This window comes from Diadema antillarum, unplaced genomic scaffold (assembly GCF_040938485.1).
Source record: "Diadema antillarum isolate AM-2024a unplaced genomic scaffold, OU_Dant_1.0 seq00000951_RagTag, whole genome shotgun sequence".
NCBI classification, from domain to species: domain Eukaryota; kingdom Metazoa; phylum Echinodermata; class Echinoidea; order Diadematoida; family Diadematidae; genus Diadema; species Diadema antillarum.
Genome location: NW_027271799.1, coordinates 42,057 through 65,108, shown reverse-complemented (window position 1 = coordinate 65,108; position 23,052 = coordinate 42,057). Strand labels below are relative to the sequence as shown.

The window sequence follows — 23,052 nt, the reverse complement described above, 5'->3', positions numbered from 1 at the left end:
CTCGACCCGCATATCATGAGCCGACTGGTGAATCAGATGCCACCACTGGAGGTGGATCTCTTCGCCTCGGAGCTGAATGCTCAGCTACCCAGGTACTGCACGAGAGTGCAGGACCCCGCAGCCTGGCGGCTGGACGCCTTCTCCTTCCAGTGGAAGGGATTCAGAGGCTATGCGTTCCCACCCTTCCCCCTCATTCCCCGCGTCCTGCGCAAGATCAGGCGGGACCAGGCTACCATCCTCCTTATAGCCCCCTGGTGGCCAAGGAGGTCTTGGTTCCTAGAGCTCACAAACCTACTGGTGGGGAGCCCAAGGCTCCTTCCAGCTCGCCCAGATCTAATAGCGCAGCCGGTGTCGGGAGCTCTACATCCCCGACCGAGCTCTCTCCACCTGATTGCCTGGCCCTTATCAGGGAATCCGGTACTCAGGCGGGCTTGTCAGAACGAGTTGCTTCACTCGTTGCCCGCAGCCGGAGAGAATCCACCCGGGAGGCTTACAATTCCCGTTTGGCTGGATACTATTCCTGGTGCCAATCTCACGGGGTGGATCCCCGTTCAGCCCCTCTAAGAGATGTGGCGGACTTTTTGGTTTCCCTCTTTGACAGAGGCTTAACCATCTCTACCATTAGGGGGTATCGCTCCGCCATCGCGGCAGTGCATACTGGCTTCGAGGATGGGTCCACTATATCCACTGCCCCCGCCCTCTCAGGCTTACTTCGCGCCTTTTTCTTGGAACGCCCCCCGACGAGGAGATTGCTCCCTTCCTGGAGCCTTCCCCGTGTGCTAGAGGCGCTTGCCAGGTCGCCTTTCGAACCCTTGGCCGAAGCCTCCCTTAGGGATTTAACCATCAAAACGGTTTTTCTCTTGGCTATCGCATCTGGGCAGCGCCGTAGTGCGCTGCATGCTTTGTCTACCCTGCAGGGCCACATACGGTGGGAACGGGCTGGTGTGAGGCTAATCCCTAGCCCTTCGTATGTGGCCAAAAATCAGACAGCAGCCTCCAGTCCGGTTGAGATCTTCATCCAACCTCTGGCCGCTCATTCCTCTGTCGCAGAGGACAAAGTCTGGTGTCCGGTACGGGCCCTGAAATATTACTGCGCCCGTACCAAGGACCGACGCTCCGGGGATCAACTCTTTGTAGTGACTAAGGAGCCCTTCTCTGCTGCCTCTAAAGACACCATATCAAAGTGGATTGTTGCTGCTATCAAAGCGGCTGGCTCAGAGGCTCTCTCCCCGGGGGTAGCGCCTCGCGCTCATGACACTCGCGGGATCAGCGCCTCCTGGGCCTTATTCGCAGGAGTGTCGGTTGAGGAGATCCAAAGAGCAGCCTATTGGCGTTCTCCCAATTCTTTCATTTCTTTCTATCTGCGGGACGTTCCCGCTGCTGTGCCCTCCTTCTCTAGGGCTGCCCTTTTGTCAGCGGCGAAGTCCCGTTGATTACACCGCCTTACAGCCAAGCCTCCCTTGTTAGTCCGTGTCGGTCTAGCATACTATAACAGATAGGTGGTCAGATGTACTGATGTAGATCATGAGGATCAGGCGTGATCCTCTTATCTACGAGGTACATCGACCACCTATCTGTGTCCCCCCCTCCTTCCCCTCGCCTCGCGGCGCGACTTGACTGTGTGTCCCGTTTGCGGGTGACCTGGTTGTGTGGAACTGGAGGAAGAGTCATGGCGGGTGACTGGTTACGTGCGTACGGGCGGACGTGCGTGCGGCCTGGGGGACACGGGCGGTGTAAGGTAGGCTTACTGTGTAAAAGTTTCTTTGTTCGATGTTAGGGCAATTATCGGGATAATAGCATACTATAACAGATAGGTGGTCGATGTACCTCGTAGATAAGAGGATCACGCCTGATCCTCATGATTCATACATATATTTTTATCTATTTATATATACATATGTGCATATATTTATATATCTATATACGCACACACATATATATACATTCAGACTGATAGAAGGAATGAAAGAGAGTTTTGAGAGAGAGAGAGAGAGAGAGAGAGAGAAAGTAGGGAGGGAAATAGATTGATCAGTATGTAATAGAGCGCTAGTTCCCTCATCCATCAACACCACTAGGCAATGACATCTCAACTCTTGTGTTGTTAAGTCAATTGAGGGTAGTGTGCCGTGTTATTTTGCTCTCTCGGTTTCGCCAGAGGAGGACTTTTTTTTTTGTTTATGGTGAGTAATATCGAGCCAATTGCTGTAATATTGTCAATTCTCAATTTTAAGAGCTTCTGTTAAATTCTGCGGGAACTATTGCAGTCTGCATTTGAAAGCATGCTCACATGTACTCCTTGTCTGTCGGTGATGGTCGTTAACGGATCTATATTAGAACATACATGTGTTCAATCTATTCACATCTGGGGGAGATAACTAGTGCGTTTGTTCCATGAATGCCAGCCGAGGCAGTCAAGCCCAAATTCACGTTGGTGGCTCTATTGTCATGCAAATCATGCAGACGTAGTTTGTGGCTAATGATACAGAGCTATGGGTTGGTCGTGCCATGTTATTTGCTGATCAGTAATATATTATATTACATTCTTTCTCTCCACTAAATTTAAGAAGGGAATTATACCACTTGAAAAAAGATCCAGGTGGGTGTTGGCTATGTAGACTTTGAACAGTATTAATGAGATGGCAATGTTGAGCTTGCAGCAGTGTAGAGAACAAGGGAAGGGGAGTATGGTACAAGTTGTGTTCAGGTATTCCCAAAATTCTGTGTGTGAATTAATGAAGGAATACATATATACAGGTAGATATGCAGAATGGGGGCACAGTGGTTAGTGTGCATAGGACACTGGACTCTTGTCTTATGTAGTAGGTCTCAGGGTTCAAATCCTGCTCAGTGCTTACATCCAAGGACAGAGATGTTCTACTCACCACCTACCTATTCATGTATTAGTGCTTTAAAATTGATAATGATGCATGTGGTGCCCTCTGGTAGAATGGTATTTTTATCACTTGTGCTATGATTATTACTTCTGTAGTCATCTTCAACGTCATCATCACTATTACAGCTATCTTTTTCGTCACCTTTCTTTTCATAATAAATCTTGCAATAGTCCTACACAAGATTTATAGAGTTGAAGCCCTTGTGGTTCCCATCCAAAATTCTTAGAGGGTGACAAAATGATTAATGGGTATGCAGTCATAGTACTCATTTGGAGGTTATTATGGGAATTGCTAAAATACATCAAAGCATGCCATATATCGCAGCTCAATATGTACAGCATAATATCATCCCAGTGATGAATATCATGGTATTTGTATAACAACGGAGTGAATATATTACTATAGTAGACCTTAACACTGAAAATTGCATGGTATTTGTACGGGGCCTGGAGCAGAAGGGCCTTTGTATACTTTCCACAGTCTCAGAAGTGCTTAGCATACAGTGAGCGCAGTGGTGTGAATGTACTCAATTGTCAGAATGTGTTTTTACCTCCCTCAACTTTTTTTTCCCTCCTTCTTTTCGTCCCCGGCAAACAATAAAGTTTATCTAAGAGGAGATGTCTGAAATAACGAGAGACATTTTCCCCCGTTTTGCAGCTGACTTCCCGAGCTGGTAATGAGTCATTGATAGTCATGATCAGCCATATTATAGAGTGGTGATGACAGTAGGTAGGTTGAGATTGATTTGAGCTGTCATTGTAGTATGTCCAGAGCAAACACATCCCTCCCCCTCGGTCTCTTGTAAACACAAACCATCAGCTGTCGTCCCGACAGTCCCACCGCGGGAGCATTTCGCCGTAGAACCGAGATGACGAAAAATACGAAGAAGAAAGAAAATACAGGAGGGAGGAGAAAAGGAAGAGGGTCGCAACTGCGGCAAATTTTGGCTGGAAGGGTTTGTTATCATAGAGGAATGCGGCGGTATCTCCCCGCGGCATACCGTGGCCGGACATGGCTGGAATTCCGCGGAAGCAGGAAGAGGAAGGGGAACGACCCTTGACCCAATCCCTGCAGGCACTTCCCTTTTCTACCCCCCCCCCATCCCCAGTTCGTCTCCCATCAACTCGCTCATTTGTACTGCGATGTAGCAAACTTGAGCTTCATCCACTCATCCCCACTCATCTCAAAGCATCATTGACAGTGCATGCAGACGGATCACTGCCGGGAGTGAAAGGGTTAAAGCCAGTTTGACTCGCTGGATTTCTGAGGAGGTTCTACTCTGGCAATGTTTAAAGGGAAACTTCCACGTCATGCTCAAATTAGAGTGTGGTGAAAGAGGCAGAACAGTGGCAATTTCATTTTTGCAAAGATGAAGTATAAAAAGTCATACGAATGCAATTTTTATGTTGCTCATAATTTCACAAAACTCTGCAGTTTGTTAGAATCTTTGATTTGATTTGATTTGATTTGATTTGATTGGATTTGATCATGTGAAAATTAAGTGAAGTACTCTGTAAAGATGTCAATCTCAACTTTGCTGTTAGATATACAAAATACTGAAAATATATATGTATTTGTTGGTTTATGATTCAACAATTTTACTCTCTGTGAAGAAAAAAAAATAGTGTTCTATCCAAATCATTAAAGTTGTACATTAAGTTAAAGCAAAAGCTGTTATGTCTTTCTTTTGAATTCCTTTCAGAAAAAAATAGAAAGATTTTGGCACAAGACAATTTGAGACTTTTGAAGTGATGACATACACAAAGCATTTCATCTGATTGACTTGTGTTGTCACAATGTACCCCCATTTCATTAATTATATAAACATTTAAAATTAAATGATAAAATGAGCCTTTGTTCTTTTGTATTGCCCCATTTTAATGAAATGCTTTTGTTTGTCAAATGTTATGCTTTGTATGAAAGTTCATGAGAGCATGAGGTTAAGTTTCCCTTAAGATGTTGGCAATATGAATTTTGCTGACATAAGGGTCTGCATGCACCTTTGATGCTTATAATGTTTATGATCATTTTAATACAGTATAAGCAGGGATACTAACATCCAAAAAGCTTCTAGTCAAGGGATGCTTTTGATGCGTTTGATGATGTTAAATGTGAACAGGACTACTGATGCTTGGCTAAGTACAACTTCCAGTCCAGGTGCATGCTCGTGGCAATGCTGATGTGATGTATAAATCTTTGAGCATATCTGTGGTCGTAAATTTGCTTCATTAATGAAATTTGCCTGCTGGGCAAGGTGGGTTGGTACACTTGATTGCTCGGCATCTTACAGAGGCCATTAGTTGAGCAAATTGTTACGGCATTGCATTACCACAAGCCCCGCTTCATTCATGCGGCAAAGTCACGACGACGCCCTTCAAACTCGCCATCATCCTCAAGGACTACTTGACAGTGGGGAAATGTGATTGGTTCGTGTTTTTATTAATGATGTTCGCGAGTGTTTTGGGGAGAAGTGAGTGATTTACCACCATAACTTTGTTGGGTTGTTCCAACAAGTATATAAAGTGTAAAGGTTTAAAGGGATGGTATAGTTCCAGTTGAGATGGGACTTCAGGTTTCCAACTTTTCTTTGTGAGATTAGTAAGAAACCTCTTACAAAATGAGAAAGAGTATGCAATTCTATGAGGAATTCAATGTTTATTTGGTGAAAATTGGTTTTGACATGGCTGAGATGTCCAAACAAATTGATACTAATAAAAGGTGGGACCCACCTTTTATTAGAATCGCTTTGTTTTACTTGCAATTGTTTTTTCGAAATCTCAACCATTTCAAAACCGATTTTCCTGAAATAGACTATGAATTCCTATTCGAATGGTATGCTCTTCTAACAGTCGATAAAGTGGTTTCTATCTATCTCTGAAAAAAGTTAAAAGCTGAATCCTTATTTCAGCCAATTCTATACCATCCCCTTAATGGGAATGGCTGCCAAAGTATCGATAAAAAGCATCCTTGATTTGGTAGAAGCGCTGGAAGTCAGGAGGAGCATATTCCATTCATGATGGAGAAGGAAAGTGATGGTGGTTGGTTGGGGGGGGGGTTTAAATCGTCAGCATCACTCACTCGATTTTGCTCACACCTGATTTCCATCGCAAGCGTGAAGTCAATTTGCAAGCGAAGTGCTGAGGCTATCGCTTTCTCCTCTCGACCCGGCGTGTGACGGCGTCGGCTCTGACTTCCCACCCCTGCACGGCTCCACTCGAGTGTGGGTTTAACATCACCGTCGCCATGGCGATGACTCGCCCTGATGCGCTCCGAGCACTGGTGTGGAGTGTTGACTGGGGAGCGGGTCGGGGGGGATGGGTGTCATCACCAACTCCCTCCCGGTCCCGCATCATGCTACCCTCTTCCGTCCAACTCGTGAATAATGTAGTTCTCAGTTGCCGACATTTCTCTGGAGTGCCTTCATCGAGGAAATCAAAATCTGAGGCAATGGAATCCATACTTACAGGCCTCTGACTAAACAAACAAAGCAAAGCTGTCCCGTTTGAATTAGCATCTTCTGAGAGCCAACTTGGGAATACAGTAATTGTAGTTTATGAACTTTGATATTTGATCACCCTTTCATGCTCCCGTAGTCCAAGCAGTCATCTCTTTTTAGATTGCACTGAGCATTCATTTTGACTTTTCCTGGAGTAGAACAGAAGAGAATGCATGTCAACATCCATTTCCTTTTTCCTTTTTATCCTCTGTGTTGAAAGTGGTGAGGCAGCTTTCCAGAAGGTACCAGAAAGTGTGTTCAAATGAATGCATGTGATACTCTGACAGGCTCAAACATGTTGTTTATAAGACTGCACATCACATCTGGAGGGTGCGAGAACTATGTCAACCCATGCAGTACAAGATTCTGAAATATTCATAGACACTTCTGAAGGACCCACAAGCTTTCAGTAGGCAAGGAGTTAATGTATAATTACAATGCTGATTTATCTGTGAAGTGGTTAACAAAACAGATATGAGAGATTTCATTCACACTTGGTGAACATTTTTATCACATTTTCAATGTATTTTGATACATGGAATCCAAGTTGCATCCATTGACTGTCGTTTTGTCAGGGAAGACTCCAGCTGAAAATGTTGATGTCTCAAACATCCATTGTTAATGAAAGTGTCTTATCAGGTAGAATAGTATGTTTATTTCCTTGATATGGTGACTTGTGCACATACCAAAATTACCCTGATAACATGGCGCGGTATGTTTGAGTCATCAGAGACTCATATATCAAGGTGCATGTCAGAATGTTCATCGAACTCTGTGTATCTGCGATGATTTGGAGTATTGGATGCCTGGCATTGTTTGGGGGGACAGTGTATTGCTTGGAAGCAGGTGCGCAAACAGCGATTGTCGTCCCCATCACTAGTCATGAGATAAATCATGTTTCGCAAGGGAACAAGTGCCCCAGTGTGCCCTGTCATATGGATTTGGACACATCTAACCAAAAACACATTTTGGTCACATCTGACCAAAATGTGGTTCAGGATCTTTGTTTTGGTTTTTAAATCAATTTTTGTAAATACAGGGATGTTGTAACACACACTTTACAGTGACTGAAATGAGAAGATCTAGTATGCCCTGTCACACCTGGAAGAGGTGACTTCGGTCACTTTGTCATAGCGTACTGCCAGCTCGCACGTTAGCACCGTATACAGTTACACGCCTGGGGCAACATCACGCGTGATGGCGTCCTAGGGAGAACAGGTGTGACATACACCGAGGATTCAGCACCGCGGCATTCAGCTGCGGGAGATGGACGCTGTATGCGACGTTGCCAAGAAGCGCCCAACGAGTCTGGCTCAACCAACCGTCATGGGGGGGGGGGGGGGGGAGATGTCATCCCCATCTCCCTTTCCCAGTCAATGGAATGTGCCATGATTTATTTTTCTTTTAATTAAGATGCATACCAGGCATCCATCCCTAGTATCTATCTCTCTCTCTCTCTCTTTCTCTCCTCTCTCTCTCTCCTCTCTTACCTTCGCACATCATCGCTCTCTTCTTTTTCATAACTGTAAAAATTCCAATCTCTCATTTTCTGTTTAGGGGGTTTATTTTCTTTGTCTTGTTCCGTCTGTCATCTCCCCCCATCCCTTTTGAGTTTTCCACCTGCCGCCAACCTCTCCTCAAAAAGAAAAGAGCAGGAAAAGAGATTTGCGGTGCACATTAATAGACACAGCGATGTATCGTCTTGATGGTATTTTGTCTACGTTCATTATTGATCCAATTCTTATCTTTTTTTCTCTTCCCTCTCGCTGCTACAGGCTGGTGAACACATGCGGGACATGCTGTCTGGTATGCACAACTGGTATGCCTGCTCTCACGCTAGACCCACATACTGCAACGTATGTCGGGAGGCTCTCTCAGGGGTAACGTCCCACGGCCTTTCATGTGAAGGTGAGCACAACGTTTGCTGCCGTTGCCGCGGCAATGATCATCAGCGAGCAAGGAACTCTATGTGTAAATGATGACGATTTTTAGGATAGTTGCGGTCGCAACATGTGTTTTTAGTTTGATGATGAGGATGATGATGATAATTGCGATGAAAACAATAATAATAATGCTGATGAAGATGATGATGATGATGATGATGGTGATGATGATGATGATGATGATAATGATGATGAAGATGATGATGATGATGTTGAATGTGAGCCATGATAGCATGTTAACCACGGGTGAAGATTTTATTCAAGTTCGTGATAATGGTGTGAAAAAAAAAATTACTGGAATGGTGATTATGATACAGGAGTCGACATGTGATGGTTTTGGTGTGAATGTTTTGATGATTATTTAAATCGGAAAGGCAATCATAACATCTCCATGAAAACTGAGTAGATAGCAAACTAATTGGTTTTGATATTAATTGCATGTGATTCTGCATCTGAAATGAACAAAGGTACATTCCATATGTACCCTTTTCCTGGAAAAGAAATACATTGTATCTGGATTGAATTTGCATTAGATTATATTCCGTTCAATTTAATTCAATTGACATTCATTTCCATTCATCCACAAAAATTGAAACAAAGTACAAAGTTTACATTACACAATTATTTTATCATTTTGTAAGAAATACATGTGCATGATAAAAGTGTCATGAAGTATTAAAGTGTATATACAGTTTCATAAAATAGCCGGTTAGACAGTGTTTTGCATTATTTGCATTCATCATCGTGCAGAAAAAAGGAATAGCAAAAAAGCTCAGACCCCTTTTGACTCCCGAAAAAAGAAGGTATAACTGTACATTGTGTCTTCAAATATAGATTGACATATCAGTCATTGAAATTGATTACGAATACTCACAATGTGAATTTCCGATCACATGATAATGAGGCATCTTTTCTTTCTTGAGACACATACTTTAAATCCACTTTCGTGATATCTTCAAATCCAGTCAGTAAAGTCATATTACTCCAGAGTTAAGAAAAAATACTCGAAGCCCTATCTCTTCAACCTCTCCAGTGAATAGAAGCCTTCAAGCTTCTCGTCACTTTACAACCTTCAAAGAATTTGTGTTTTGTCCTGCATGCTCCATACGGTTTCCCGTTGCATAAATCGCTCCCGGTCGGCATGATTTACGTCTACTTCCGTGCATCCAGCGTTCCACGGACAAAGAGTCGCGTTCTCAAGTGACGCATTTTTCGCCTCTTCCCTTTCCTCCCAAGAGTGCGAGTATGTCAAACGGAGATGGATGCTTGTCCTACATCAGCAAAAGAGAATTCTTTTGGGACAGATTCATCACAATTATGTCCTCGTTTTTGTTGTGTGGTTTTTTTTCCCCCCATCGACAACCCTCCGACTAGAGGTACACTGAAATTACTTTTGTGAACTGGGTTCCTTCTCGGCTGTGGGCAAGGTTAACTTTTAACTTGTTGCGAGAGAAACCCATTCAAGAAGTTGTATGGTCTTAGAATGGGCCGGAGGAGTAGACGGAGAAATCATCGCACCTCCTTTTTCTGCTTCTTGATGAGATATTGAAGGAAAGTGCTGTGGAAGAGAGCTTTAGGATGGCGTCTTTGCATTCTTTGCTGAGCCCTCAAGACAACCCCAAATCCTGTTGAGAATTACCCATTCTTTGCATATGTTAGGATGTCTTCAATACACTGTCATATGCATGAAAGGAGTTTAATGCACACACGGACATATCAGTTTTTCTCAGTTTGTGATTAATTACACTAAAAGAAACAATGAAAATTATCAAAATATATGTGATAATTTTAATAACATCTTCAAAAATATTTCTTGTGAATATAACAAGTGCGGTGTCATTGAAAAGATATTATATTTCTTTATTTGATGATGACCATACTTACAAAAATAAAATAAGTAGCATTTATATGCTTTTGCTTTCAAACTCTTTATTTAAAACCAGAAAATGATAGGGGGATATACATTAGATGGTATTAGAGCTGACAGAAAATACTGGAACTGTTCCCAAGAGATTGCAGAAGCTCAGAAAATCATATGTTTTAGAGCAAAAAGGAAAGGAAGGCGAGGGAAACGGAGGGAGAGAGATGCGGCCAGCTTTCAGTGAGACAAAACAAGAACAACAGGTTGAGGGTGAGAATGTTAGAGCTAGATATGAAAGGAGGTTGTCAGAATTCAAGATCAAGAGAATGATTCCAAAAGACGTGGGAGTCTTATGGTTGTCATAGAATTGATCAAGTGTAGAAAGCGCTTTGCAAAAAGGTGTGGAAAGTGAATTTCTATGAATAATTACTGTATATTGTTGTGGAGTGATGGAGTGGAGTGGAGCACTGGCCTGTAATTCATACCTGACCCATCCATCTTTTCTGCATTCATTATTGTTACTGAATGATTTCTTGCTGCTGATGTGTAGCAATGGAAATCAGCTTCTCGTACTAACGTGATCATGCCTCGAAAACAGTGATTACCCATAATGCAGCTCACATGTCATTCTGTTTTCCAATCTGTGTACAGCTGTAACTCTTACAACTTTGTTCTTCTGTCTTACGATTCAAACCCCTGCAGTGTGTAAATTTAAAGCGCATAAACGATGTGCCGTACGAGCGATGAACAACTGCAAATGGACCACCTTGTCTTCAATAGGAAAAGACATCATAGAGGAGGAAGATGGAACAGTAAGTTTTGCTCCGTGTTTTTGCTTTTATCAAGCAAATAATCATGTAAAAATGAAAACTGAGCATGATATGCATTGTTATATGACAAGACTTATGAAAGCAATAAACAAGACAGATTGATTATGATGATAAAGATGCTGAGGATTAAATCTAAGATGATAATAATGAAAATGCTGATTAAGATTTATGTATGAGTGAAGATTCAGATGATGATGATGATGATGAAGAAAATGAAGAGTAGGAGGCTAGTGAATTCCTTATATTATCCAAACTGTAATGGAAAAAAAATTGTGATGATAATTATCAACTCAAAAGTATAAAAAACATAAAATTATAGTGTATACAACTGTAGGTAGTGATATGATCTGCGTGATTTGTTCAGTGAATTTATGATGTAGACAAGGTCTTCAGATATTCTATTGCTAATCTTAGTGGATGAAAGCATGCTGTGATGTGGAAAATTGTTGTCATTTTGAGCTTTCTATCCATCCCTACATTTTTGTCTCTGTTACTCTGGCAACAGATTGCCATGCCCCACCAGTGGCTGGAAGGCAACCTGCCAGTGAGCGCCAAATGTGCCGTGTGCGACAAGACGTGTGGCAGTGTGCTCCGTCTGCAGGACTGGAGGTGTCTCTGGTGCCGAGAAGTGGTGAGTTTGGGGTCCGTGAACTCCACCCATTGATGACTCTGGGACTCCATCCATAAGTTCAATAGTGAACCTGTGGCTCCTCCCATTTCTGGACCTTAGAGCTCCACTTATGGGCAATTCCACGGTATGTAGGACACAGATGCCAAAAATTCAAAATGATATTTGTTTCAAACACCATACATTTTCAGACAATACTTGAGTTGAAGTTTTAAGAATCATTATGTTTTTCAATAAAAGCGGCCATTTTGATTTTCAAAATGGCTGCCAAAATATGCCTATAACTCAATGGTAAGAATGAGTGTATTGTCTCATAATTTACCCTCTGTATATCCACTTTACTAGTACTCTAAACAACAATCTTTTATATGCATGCAGTTACCAGATAAGTCTTTTACCACATGATAGAAAGAAAAAGCTTGTTGCTTTAAAGAATTTGATAAAAACTTTTAATTAGTTTGACAATGATGGATGTAACGTCAGTTACCAAAAACAAGGAATTTTTAACTTTATTCATCGAAGAAAGTGAGCTGTATGATGTAACTTAGGATTTCTAATGTATGCCCATATGCCTTCCTTTCAATACCAGAAATAAGGATACTTGGCATACTGGAGAGTCGAAATGAACACATCAAAATGTGTAACGTCAGTTACCGAAACGTCATATACCAGTATGTAACGTCAGTTACCATGACAGTTATTATAACTTAGGCAAATTTTTTGACTGTAGGCCATTTCAATACATCTGGGAAGTCGAAGGTTATCAACAAAGAGCAGCAATCCCTTTGATAGGGAATGATGTCATCACCATGGTACACTGTATGTCCATGGATACATTTTTTTTTTTGTTCACTTTATCTTATTTATTTATTTATCATATTTTTTTTGGTGGGGGTGCTTGAGCTTTTGATTTTCGGTTCAGCACAAGTTTAAGGTTAAATCATCTGGATGTTTAGGTTTACCACATGCAATATATAATGCACTCAAATTACTATATAGTACTCACGGAATGATACAGCTACCAAATTTGTAGGCCTAATCAATGATGTGGTTGCATGGTAACCACCTTTTTCTATTAAAAATCTTGTGTACAGCTGTATACCAACAGTTTTATAATCTTTACTAATGACTACTTTTGCAAGCATTTTTCTTTTTTTCTGGAAGCTTAGTGGAGTTTCTACCTCAAGGCAAATGCAGGAACAGATATATTTCTTTGCTTGCACTTAAATGTGTGGTTTAGTTAATATGGCACATCTTGAAATGGTACATAAGCAGGCCTGACATAAGGCATGTACTGTCATTACTGTTTGAAACTAACACTGATGTTGCTCAACATTTAACACTGATGTTGCTCAAAGTGAGAGGTGATTCTAGGGTAAAATAAAAAAACTGTTCATATTTGTTGATTACTTTATTTCATTCATGCAGGGACATTTTTGTAATACATGATAATTATGTACAGGAAGATTTGTTTATATTGATCTTAGAATTATTTCGGTGCAAAGTTCTATTACTTGGTATCTGGGATGTATTTGCAAGCCTTGATATACCAGTGAAAAGGAAAAGAAAAACAATTACATTCCTTCAAGCAAGGAATAAACAAATAATGCCCAAAAAAGCATGTTTCTTCTTCACAGAAAAAATATTAAAGGTGTAACACTATTCATTGAAATCATTATTGCTAATGGAGATCATTCTTTTTTTATTTGTGGCCCTAACAATGCCTTGAGGGAGAAGGAGTAAAATAAAGAAAAGAAGAAAGAATATATCACAGTAGATTTCATACATATTTATGAATATTTTTATTTGTATACATGTGTTTTTTCCCCATGACCTGAAAGATATTTTTTCATCACACACAAAAACATCTGTGTTTTGTGTAGTACTGCAGGGCATTATGGGTGGGGTACTCTAGATAGAAACTTTCCTTTCATCCAAAAAAAAACCAAAAAAAAACCCTTTGTTAGGTCAATATTTATATTTTTAACTGCTGAATCTAAATGGCTCTGTGTAATCATAACTGTTGAATAAGCATTCAATCTTCAGACAAATGTCAAGAAATATCCTCTCATGTGCAATAATTACATTATTTTTGCTCAACTGTGCTATGGCATGGGGGGGGGGGGGAACTTGCCCCCTAAGGGCCCCACCCCATCTTTGTCTTTAGATATTGTTTTAATTTGTTGCTGAGTAAATGCCTGGGATTGTTACTGGTATATTGCAGCAGTATAATAACCTGTTAAATAAATTAGTTCTTTGTAAACCCCATAGCAAAAGTATGTGTAACGTCAGTTACGTAACGTCAGTTACTGACATGTTTACCTTTAAGTTTTCATAAAACATAAAGAAAATGGACTTATGTTTCATTTCATTTGGGTATTTGTAATTGATGAACCAAGGTATGATTCCATATCAAACAAATCACTCTGAAAGGTCAGAATTATAAAATATCACAAAACTGTTCCTAATCATGATTTTCCGTGTGTAAACCCTATGGCAAATGTAAGCGTAACGTCAGTTACGTAACGTCAGTTACCGTCATGCCTTCACTAAAATTGGCATGGTGCTAAAAGGAAATATCTAAAGTGCACATTATTTTGCACACCTGTTCCTAAGAACCTAGGTGTATTGCCATATTAAACACATAAAGTTTAGAAGTCAGGGACATGAGATATTTCCATTTAAATCTATACCATAATTTCCCATGTCCTTTTTCCGTAACGTCAGTTACCGACACATTTTCACTTGCTATGTGATAAGAAATGCAGTTTGAGAGAAAATTTTTCCACCTATTTCTTCATTCTCATGAACTCATTCATCAATGCTAATTACAAGCCCTGGGTGCTTTCATTCACAGAACTACAACATAAACAATTTTATGAAAATCCTTACGTGTAACGTCAGTTACCGTGGAATTGCCCTTATGCATTGGTGGATCAAGCTCCATTCATAGGAGGACCTTATGGCTCCACCCACTGGTGGATCATTTAGCTCCACCCAAGAGAGGACCTTATGGCTCCATCCATTTGTGGATCATTGGGCTCTGCCCATGGAAGGACCATATGGCTCCGCCCATTGGTGGCTCATTTAGCTCCGTCCATGGGACGACCTTATGGCTCCGTAGGGCTCTGCCCATGGAAGGACCATCTGGCTCCACCCATTGGTAGATCATTTAGCTCAGCCCATGGAAGGACCTTATGGCTCTACCCACTGGTGGACATTAAGCTTCACCCATTGGAGGACCATATAGCTCCACCCATTTGTGGATCATTGGGCTCTGCCCATGGGAGGACCATATGGCTCCACCTATTGGTAGATCATAGGGCAGTTGATAAATCAAGTCAATTAAAACAGTCCAAATTATGGCAATCTGCATGTACACTGTATCTCTTCCCAGTAGTACTTGTTGAGACACCAAAATGTTCTCTCTATTTTCTGATACAGAATTGTCAATATTGCATTATGAGGTTTGGCACTTGACATTCTGGTACGAAAATAACTTTGTACTTGTTTGTTTAAGTTCAAACAGCGATGGTTTGCAAGCAAAAAGTGAAAAGGAGCCAACAGATTTGTGGATTTTATTATGAAGCAGAAGAACACCAACTTACAATGTACATGATTTTGAGCCAGAATGGCACAGATATTATTGAGCCTCATGTGCCCTTCTGCTTCCAGAGGTTGACAGTGACTATTTTCAATCTTTCACCCCTCCCCCCTTCCCCTCCCTCCTGACTTTCAGGTCCACACCAACTGCAAGGCCCACTACCCAGCCAAGTGCCCCCTGGGCCAATGCCGGCTCTCCATCATCCCGCCGACGGCCCTCAACTCCATGTCGTCCGACGGCTACTGGCAGGCCTCCAAGAATGGGTGTGGCAGCCCCCTCCTGGTCTTCGTCAACTCCAAGAGCGGGGACAACCAGGGGGTCAAGTTCCTGCGCCGCTTCAAGCAGCTCCTCAGCCCAGCTCAGGTGTTCGATCTCATGAACGACGGCCCGCATATAGGGTAATGACAATATTGATAACGACGCTAGTGGTGCCATTTTTACGCTTCCTCCCCAAAATTGTGCAAAATCCAGCATGTTTTGGTTCATTCATTTAACTCTCAGGCTCTTAGAAACCTTGTATTAAGGGTGGTAAAAATTTAATTTATTATTATTACCATTATTATAATCCTTTCTCTACCTATACCAACTCATCATATCTTGCTTACATGATTTTAGAACCTCCCTCAAGGGAATTTGTTGATTGTACTTGGCCCGGGCATGCTGCATTAGGTGTAGGGGCATTTGCTAGATTTGTGGGTAAAATCCCTCTATGCAAACTGTCAAAATTTTACCAAACAGATGCTAAAATGTCAGTTTCTAGCCGTTATCTTCTGTTGGGAGTGCCCACTGGTATATCATGTACTACAGTGCTGTTGGAAGGATATGAATGAAAAGGTCAAACTCCATGGCTAAGGGTTACTAGACCTTGGGTGTAGACACCATCCTTTATTATCCTTCATTGTCCAGTCTACGGGGCATGGCCATTTCATTTCTCTCATCTTTTTGTTTTCGCCCTCTACAGGCTGAGATTATTCCAAAACTTTGATACATTCCGCATCCTGGTGTGTGGCGGTGACGGCAGCATCGGTTGGGTGCTGTCCGAAATCGACAAGATGGATCTTCACAAGCAGGTAACATCTCCAATTATCTCCTTTCTGATTTTTTTTCCCTCTAAAATTGTTTATTTGTGTGTTTTTCTCCTTTGTTACATGTATGTAGTGTCCTTGGATTTCTGCCATTGCTGGGGATGCCCAAAACACCTTTTGTACAGTTTATCATAAAACCATAAACAGGTGTTTCTTTTGGAAGATTTCTTCAGTGTGAACATTGCCTAACTTGTCCTGTAGGCTATGTGCTAAATAGTATATGAGATGGTCTTTCAACAATTGTCACACAGCTAAAACAAAAAACAAATAAAATGGCCTTTAGAGAAAAAACAGAAAGAGTAAAACAATTCCAAACACTTTTCCTTGCCTCTTCTTGGAGTTTTTGCATGGCAGTAAGCACGTGAGATCTTGATAAAGTCAACTTGAAGGTGTGTTGGGTATTTGGGGGGAGGGGGAGGGTAGGGGCGGAATCCGACTGAGGGAAATCGTCAGGTCAGAGGATTTGGTGATAACAGGTGATTGAAGACGGTGTGTCGCAGTGTCGCCAGCCCATCCATCAAACCCCACTCCTAAACGGGGAAAAAAAGAAGAAGAAATAAGTAGAGAAAAGGACAGATACGGCACAACCAATTTCCCTCCACGAGTTGGGAGAGGATGCCGATACGTCCCCATCTCCTCTCATTTTTATTGGTCCGTGCTGTGCAGGGGAAAGTGTAGTGACTCTAGCGCCTTCACTAACTCAAAAACTCTCGCATGTGACAGCTCAATTCTTAAGTTGCGTTGACGTTATTGGACGCTTGCACTAGGCACAACTAAAGTGGACCGCACCACCTAAGATGACATCTTGATGCCAGCGAAGATAATGTCAACATTGAGTTGCCCTTCTAACTTTTCATTCTGGGAGGGGGACAGAAAAAGTAATTAATGTGTGTGTGTGTGTGTGTGTACATACATTAACTCACAAGAGATGTCTGTGAATGCTCAAAGAATAAATCTACATGACGATCGCAACTCGAGCCCCTCTTTACCTGACCCTCTCCACCTGGCATGCAACAAAATTTATTAGACCTGCCAGCTTCATCAATTTGCCAGGAAATTCCCTAAGGATACACTCTCCTGGCCCCCTGACATATTGAAGAGAAAAATATCTGTGATGATAATAAAATAAATAAAAAATAAATAAATAAAAATAATGAATTTTTTTGTATTGCAAATATGGAAAGAAATATTATTTCATACATATCATTCTTGCAGTGTACAGTATACAAATGATGCACAGGATAGAGTGTGTTAGTGAAGGTGCGGCTCACTCTCGAGTATTGACAACGGTTGCAAACATGCACTCGGCGCACTAACGCCACAAAATAATCCTGTGCATCATTTGTTTTATAAAATGGGTCGAAAACTAACAGCATTATTCACGTACCTTTGTGGCTCAATACCAGCCAGCTACATGTAGCACTCGCTCAAAAGTCAAGATGTCCGAAGATGTTCGTCCCAAACATTTACGCACGTCGCACTCGGAAATCCCGCACATAAGTACTGTACGTACGTATAAGAGTATACGCACGCCACGTACTGTTATGCACAAGAAAGGCCGCCGGCTGTTGTGGCAGCCCGCGGCCCGAACTAGAAGTTGTTTACAGGATTGACAGCGCGTATAGTAGCGCGTGACGCACTTGTAACAACTGATTGAGTGCGCACTGCTAGTGTAAATATTGTGACGTACGTCAGGCCAGGGAGGTGGAAGAGAGACTCTTCTTAGTGCATACCTGAAGAAATTAATGCACGCACACGTGACTCATTTCAGCGCTTCCAATTGGCTACATTCTTGAACCCATTTTATAATATGTCATCATAAGTTGACGTAACCCAATTATGTAATTTTGGACTGGTGTTGATACAAGTAGATGCAAGGTTTTGCAAAAGTTGATACTGAGGAGTGATTAAGGACATTGCATGTATAACTTGCACAGAGGTTTCATTTTTATTCCCCAAAAGAGGGGCCAAAAGAGGTTTTTGATGTAGATTTAGGGTGGAGTTGACCACACCTATACACCCTGTTTCTTCCTTACGATGCTCCTCATTGCTTCAAACAAAATCCTTGGCAGCTCTGCTGAGTGTCGCACATTTGATAAACAGTGTATGCTAATGTGCAGTATACTGATACCAGTTAGCCGCATTCTAATCTAATGAAATGCTTCATCAGTGGATGCGAAGTAGATTACTAGGCTACCTCCACCGGAAGACGCTCTGGGCATCTTTGCCCCCCGAAAGGGATGATACATTCTAAGATGGCTTTCTCATTAAAGTGCGAGAGTGCACCTCACCTCCCGTATGAGCTGGGAGGGGAGGCGGTGAGGGGAGGGGGGTTGCTTTGGTGATTTGGTCAGATCGCGTCCAAGGGAATGATAGCCCTAGGTGATTGGGTTGTACTCCATGCGCTCCAGATATGCCAAGCGGAATCAGAATTGTGTTGATAATGATCAGAGGCCGCCAATATATAATGATTGTTTTGCCATGTGTAGGGCAGAAAGGGGGTGAGAAATAATACAGGTGTGGTTTATTTAATCAAAGACAATCTGGGCCAATGGTAATAACCGTCACAAACTAAACATTGACTGAGATCTGCAATGAAAACTTGATCATCAAAGCAAATAAACATGATTTCCTATAGAAAATGGCTTAAAACATTTGCTTATAGTACGATATGGTAAACATGTACACATTTGTGATTGTTTAGAGTGCATCATGAATACATTGAGAACTTTAAAGTGTTTATCTCATGGTGATTGGAATAAATCAAAAGTAGCAAATAATAAAAATGTTTGTTTTGGGAGTAAAATTTTGGGGAGATATAGCACCACCATGCTGAACCACATATCAGTACTCAACTGTGAAGCCTCAAAGCACTGATGCAGTCCCATGCATTGTAAAGATATGTGTTCCACTCATTTAAACCAAATGAGATTGAAATCATTTCTCATGTGGTAGCGAGGTATAGTCTTGGGTAATAAACTGATATGTCACATGCAAACTCAATTACAAAATAATTAGATTTTACTGAGAGAAAGATAAGAGTCTTAGACTAATTTGATTGATAAACAGATAGATTGATTGAAGTAAAGAAAATGAGAGCTAGACAGAGAGAAATGCAAATACATAAATGGATAAGATGTGGATTGATGGATAGGCAGATACACATAACAATATAACTATACATGTACAGTGTTGAAGCATTTTTGTTCTATTAACTGTGTGTTTTTGTTCAATTGTGGCTCTTTCCAAATGAAGCAATGTGAGAGGAGGTCTTAAGTACCTTTTTGCACCAAGAGTGCCACTGGGTGACAGATATGGTGCATTAACAGACTCCATCATTATCATTATTATTATTGTTGTTGTTATTATTATTATTATTATTATTATTATTATTATTATTATTATTATTATTATTATTATTATTATTATTATTATTATTATTATTATTATTATTATTATAATTATTATCATTATCATCATCAACATCATCATCATTGTTCAATAAAGTTGTAGAGCACAGTACCACAACAAAGTGCGATTTTGGGGAGGGGATATAACAGTATTTCTCATTTCTCATACTGGTAGGGCATTATGATCATTATTAGCATTAGTAGTTGTAGTAGTAGTAGTAGTATGTATATATTGATTGAAATGAGGTAGACAAAGAAACAGATTAGAATTGGTAAAGGTTTGCAAAGGTCACTCCAAGGTCATATGTGTTGTAACAGCCAAAATTACATCATATACCACATCTCAGCATCAAGAACAGAATCAAAGTTCTTTTGAAGGACGGGGAGGGACAGAAAGTAATTAGACAAGAGAACCAGCGGAAGTCACTTGCTGCCAGGCAGACAACGGTCTCCCTCCCTGCTGGGAGTGCACTTACCGGTTCGTCTTGCGCAATGCGCGCAATTCGATTATTACTAACTCGGAGTTTACGGTGGTTCGCAGCATGCAAGCAGCCAACCAGCCGGCAAGGGGGGTTGGGGGGAGCCTAATTAGTGCAAGGGAGTCGACCCTGGCTTTATCATTGTGATTGAATCTAATTAGTTCCCATTTATATTGGCTATTTAGTAGGGGGTAATCAAATAACCGAGTTTCTTCCATATGCGTGGGTGCGCCTGGACGAGGCCAAAAGTTGATTAAGTGTGGAGATGTAGGAACTTTATTGAGAATTTGGAGCAACTGTTGCCTATTAGCTGTCTTGCATTTACTTGTTAGCTCTAAGAGATTAAATCATGATTACGCGGAGGTTTTTGCCATAGTTTGTACTTTGTATTAATGTTTCATTAATCATATTTGCAAAATTATTTTATCTCCATTAGCATGACAAGCTTAGAGTTCATATCTATCTTACGCATATTGATAGCATTGATGTTGAAGATCTGAACGTCCACTTCTAGCACAAATATTCAGGAATATATTGCTGTTGTCAGAAGGGGAGTTGTGTAGTGGTTCTTCTCTTAACCCGTTGAGGATGGTTTGATTTTGCTACAAAATGCATTTCTCATAGATGCTTGCCCGAGTATACATGTACTTGGGACTTGTCCTCACCGGGTTAAACCTTGTGAAGTACAGTTGTACGTATGGGCAGCCCTTTGTTTCCCACCCTGCTCAGATAAAATGCAACACACCAATTGAGGTAATCCTGAATCGCTCAAGATTATGCGGAATATTTCCCTTTTCGTATCTGAAGTCATACCATGCGTTTTAAGTTCATGTGTGAAGAGATTGACAATGTATATCATATTTACACATCTCTGTCCATTAATGATCCATACATAGACGTGTCCTTGATGTCTTGAAAAAAAAAATTGACAACAAGAAAATCATGATGCACACTTGAACACATTGTAAAACAAGCCAATTTGCAAAGTCACCTCATGGGAAGTTATCCTTTGCTGATAAGAGGATGGAGGTTCCTGTGAAATGTGGACAGGGTTATTGGAACAGGGATATTGGAACAGGGATATTAGAATAGGGAATTTGAACTGGAAATGTGAACAGGAATTGGAATTGGAATTGGAATCGAAATGCAAACAGGGATATTGGAATAGGGAATTGAAACACTGGAGTAGGAAAAGAATGAAATGATGAATGGCCCTGTAGTGCTGGTGTATCATTGTGCTTCCATTTAGCCTTCTGTTTATCCAAGTCATGTTTTGAAGTAGAGAATATTGGTTGTCCAATTAGTAGTGATCAAGAGCCCCCAAAACAGCTGTGACCTCAGCGGGTATGATGCACAGTGGCCTTGGCTACAGCCTTGGTCCTTCCACTCCAACAGCGGGCAGACAGAGCCCTTCAGCCTAAACCTTGAATTAATCAATGCTGCCCTCATTTTGAACCCAATAAGAAATCCTAGTGCTTTTTTCAGCCATACAATAAGGCTCCACCCCCTCCCCCTCAACATCCATACCCCCCCCCCCCCCCCCCCCACCCTTCCTTGATTCCGGTCCAGTTCCCCCTCCTGTCCGGAAATCCATAAAGAGTTTTTCCTGTTTAACCTCTTCGGGGAGTACTCACTGATTTAAGAAATGCCATTGACATCGCTGCAGACATACAATGTAGATTTACAGTGGCAATGAATAGTTTGCACCTGCTGGGCGCAGACTGAAGGACTGGTCTAAAAATAGGACCTGGCTCTCTACATGAACCATTTGCAATGGGTCTGTGGAATGCAGACTAATTCTCTCAGACACACCAGCAGTGAACTGTCTACTGCACTTACTGAACGTTATTTGTGTCTGGAGCTAGGCTGTGGTATGCAAACTCAATTCCCCAGATGTGTATCTGTAATTGTTAATATCAAGCACAGATGGGAGGTTGGTACTTCCGTCGGCCAAACAACTGTCGCTCAGACGGTTTTACAAAATGGGTCTTACAATGCTCCCTATATTCCTTCAGATGTGCGGTCTAGATATAATCATTTCAATCAATCCTTCTGTCTAACACAGCGTATCTACAATTGTCTTCATGAGTTTAAATACTCATTGGTATTTTAATTACATCCGAAAAATGACATTTCATCACATTGATGACGTGTTCTGTCTATCATATTGCTTCCTGTCCCTTAACCCATTGAGGACGGACTGATTTTGCTACAACACACATTTCCATAGACATCTGCCCAAGTATACACGGGACTCGTCCTCAACGGGTTAACTATGTTACATTCTATCAATCAGTCGACATCAATCAGAGAATCATCTCTTCCTACATTCCCTCGTCCACTTAAAAATCACTCTGAATTCCAGACAGTAATCTTAAGGATGTATCTATCTATCTATCTATCACTCTTTCTGTCTTTCCCAGAAGATGATTTCATCTTTCACATATTGTAAAGATTTCTATCCTCATTATATTTTCATCCTGTTTGCGTTGGTGGAATTTTTTTCCTCTGCTCCTAGTGTTTTCCCTCATTCTCCTCCTAATGCTCTCTTTTTCCTTTGTATCTTTCAATTCTCTGCCAATAATGTATCTTTGTGTTGGCCAAAGGAAGTGATGTTTTGTACGTCACCATTTCTTATTACTGCATCTTTGTTTCCCTCTAAGCATTCCCTTCTGATGCTCATGGCAAGAATGCATTGAATTACCGCACACTTTTGCTCTATTTTCACAATCCCCACTCTCTCTCTCTCTGGCCGCACTGCATGTTTTTCTATTTTCTGTTCATCTTCCAGTTAACTTGTGAGATATAATCTGTTCTTGTAT

At 41.2% G+C, this 23,052-nt stretch overlaps 1 protein-coding gene across 1 annotated transcript in view; it reads left to right on the top strand.

Moving 5' to 3' along the window:
• Window positions 1-23,052, top strand: part of LOC139741750 (diacylglycerol kinase delta-like) — a 114,698-nt gene that overhangs the window by 71,745 nt on the left and 19,901 nt on the right. Inside the window, exons 3-7 of the mRNA XM_071652335.1 lie at window positions 8,166-8,298; window positions 10,897-11,006; window positions 11,530-11,655; window positions 15,392-15,654; window positions 16,218-16,326. Of these exons, the coding sequence (XP_071508436.1) occupies window positions 8,166-8,298; window positions 10,897-11,006; window positions 11,530-11,655; window positions 15,392-15,654; window positions 16,218-16,326 (741 nt within the window). The remainder of the gene's footprint in view (window positions 1-8,165; window positions 8,299-10,896; window positions 11,007-11,529; window positions 11,656-15,391; window positions 15,655-16,217; window positions 16,327-23,052) is intronic.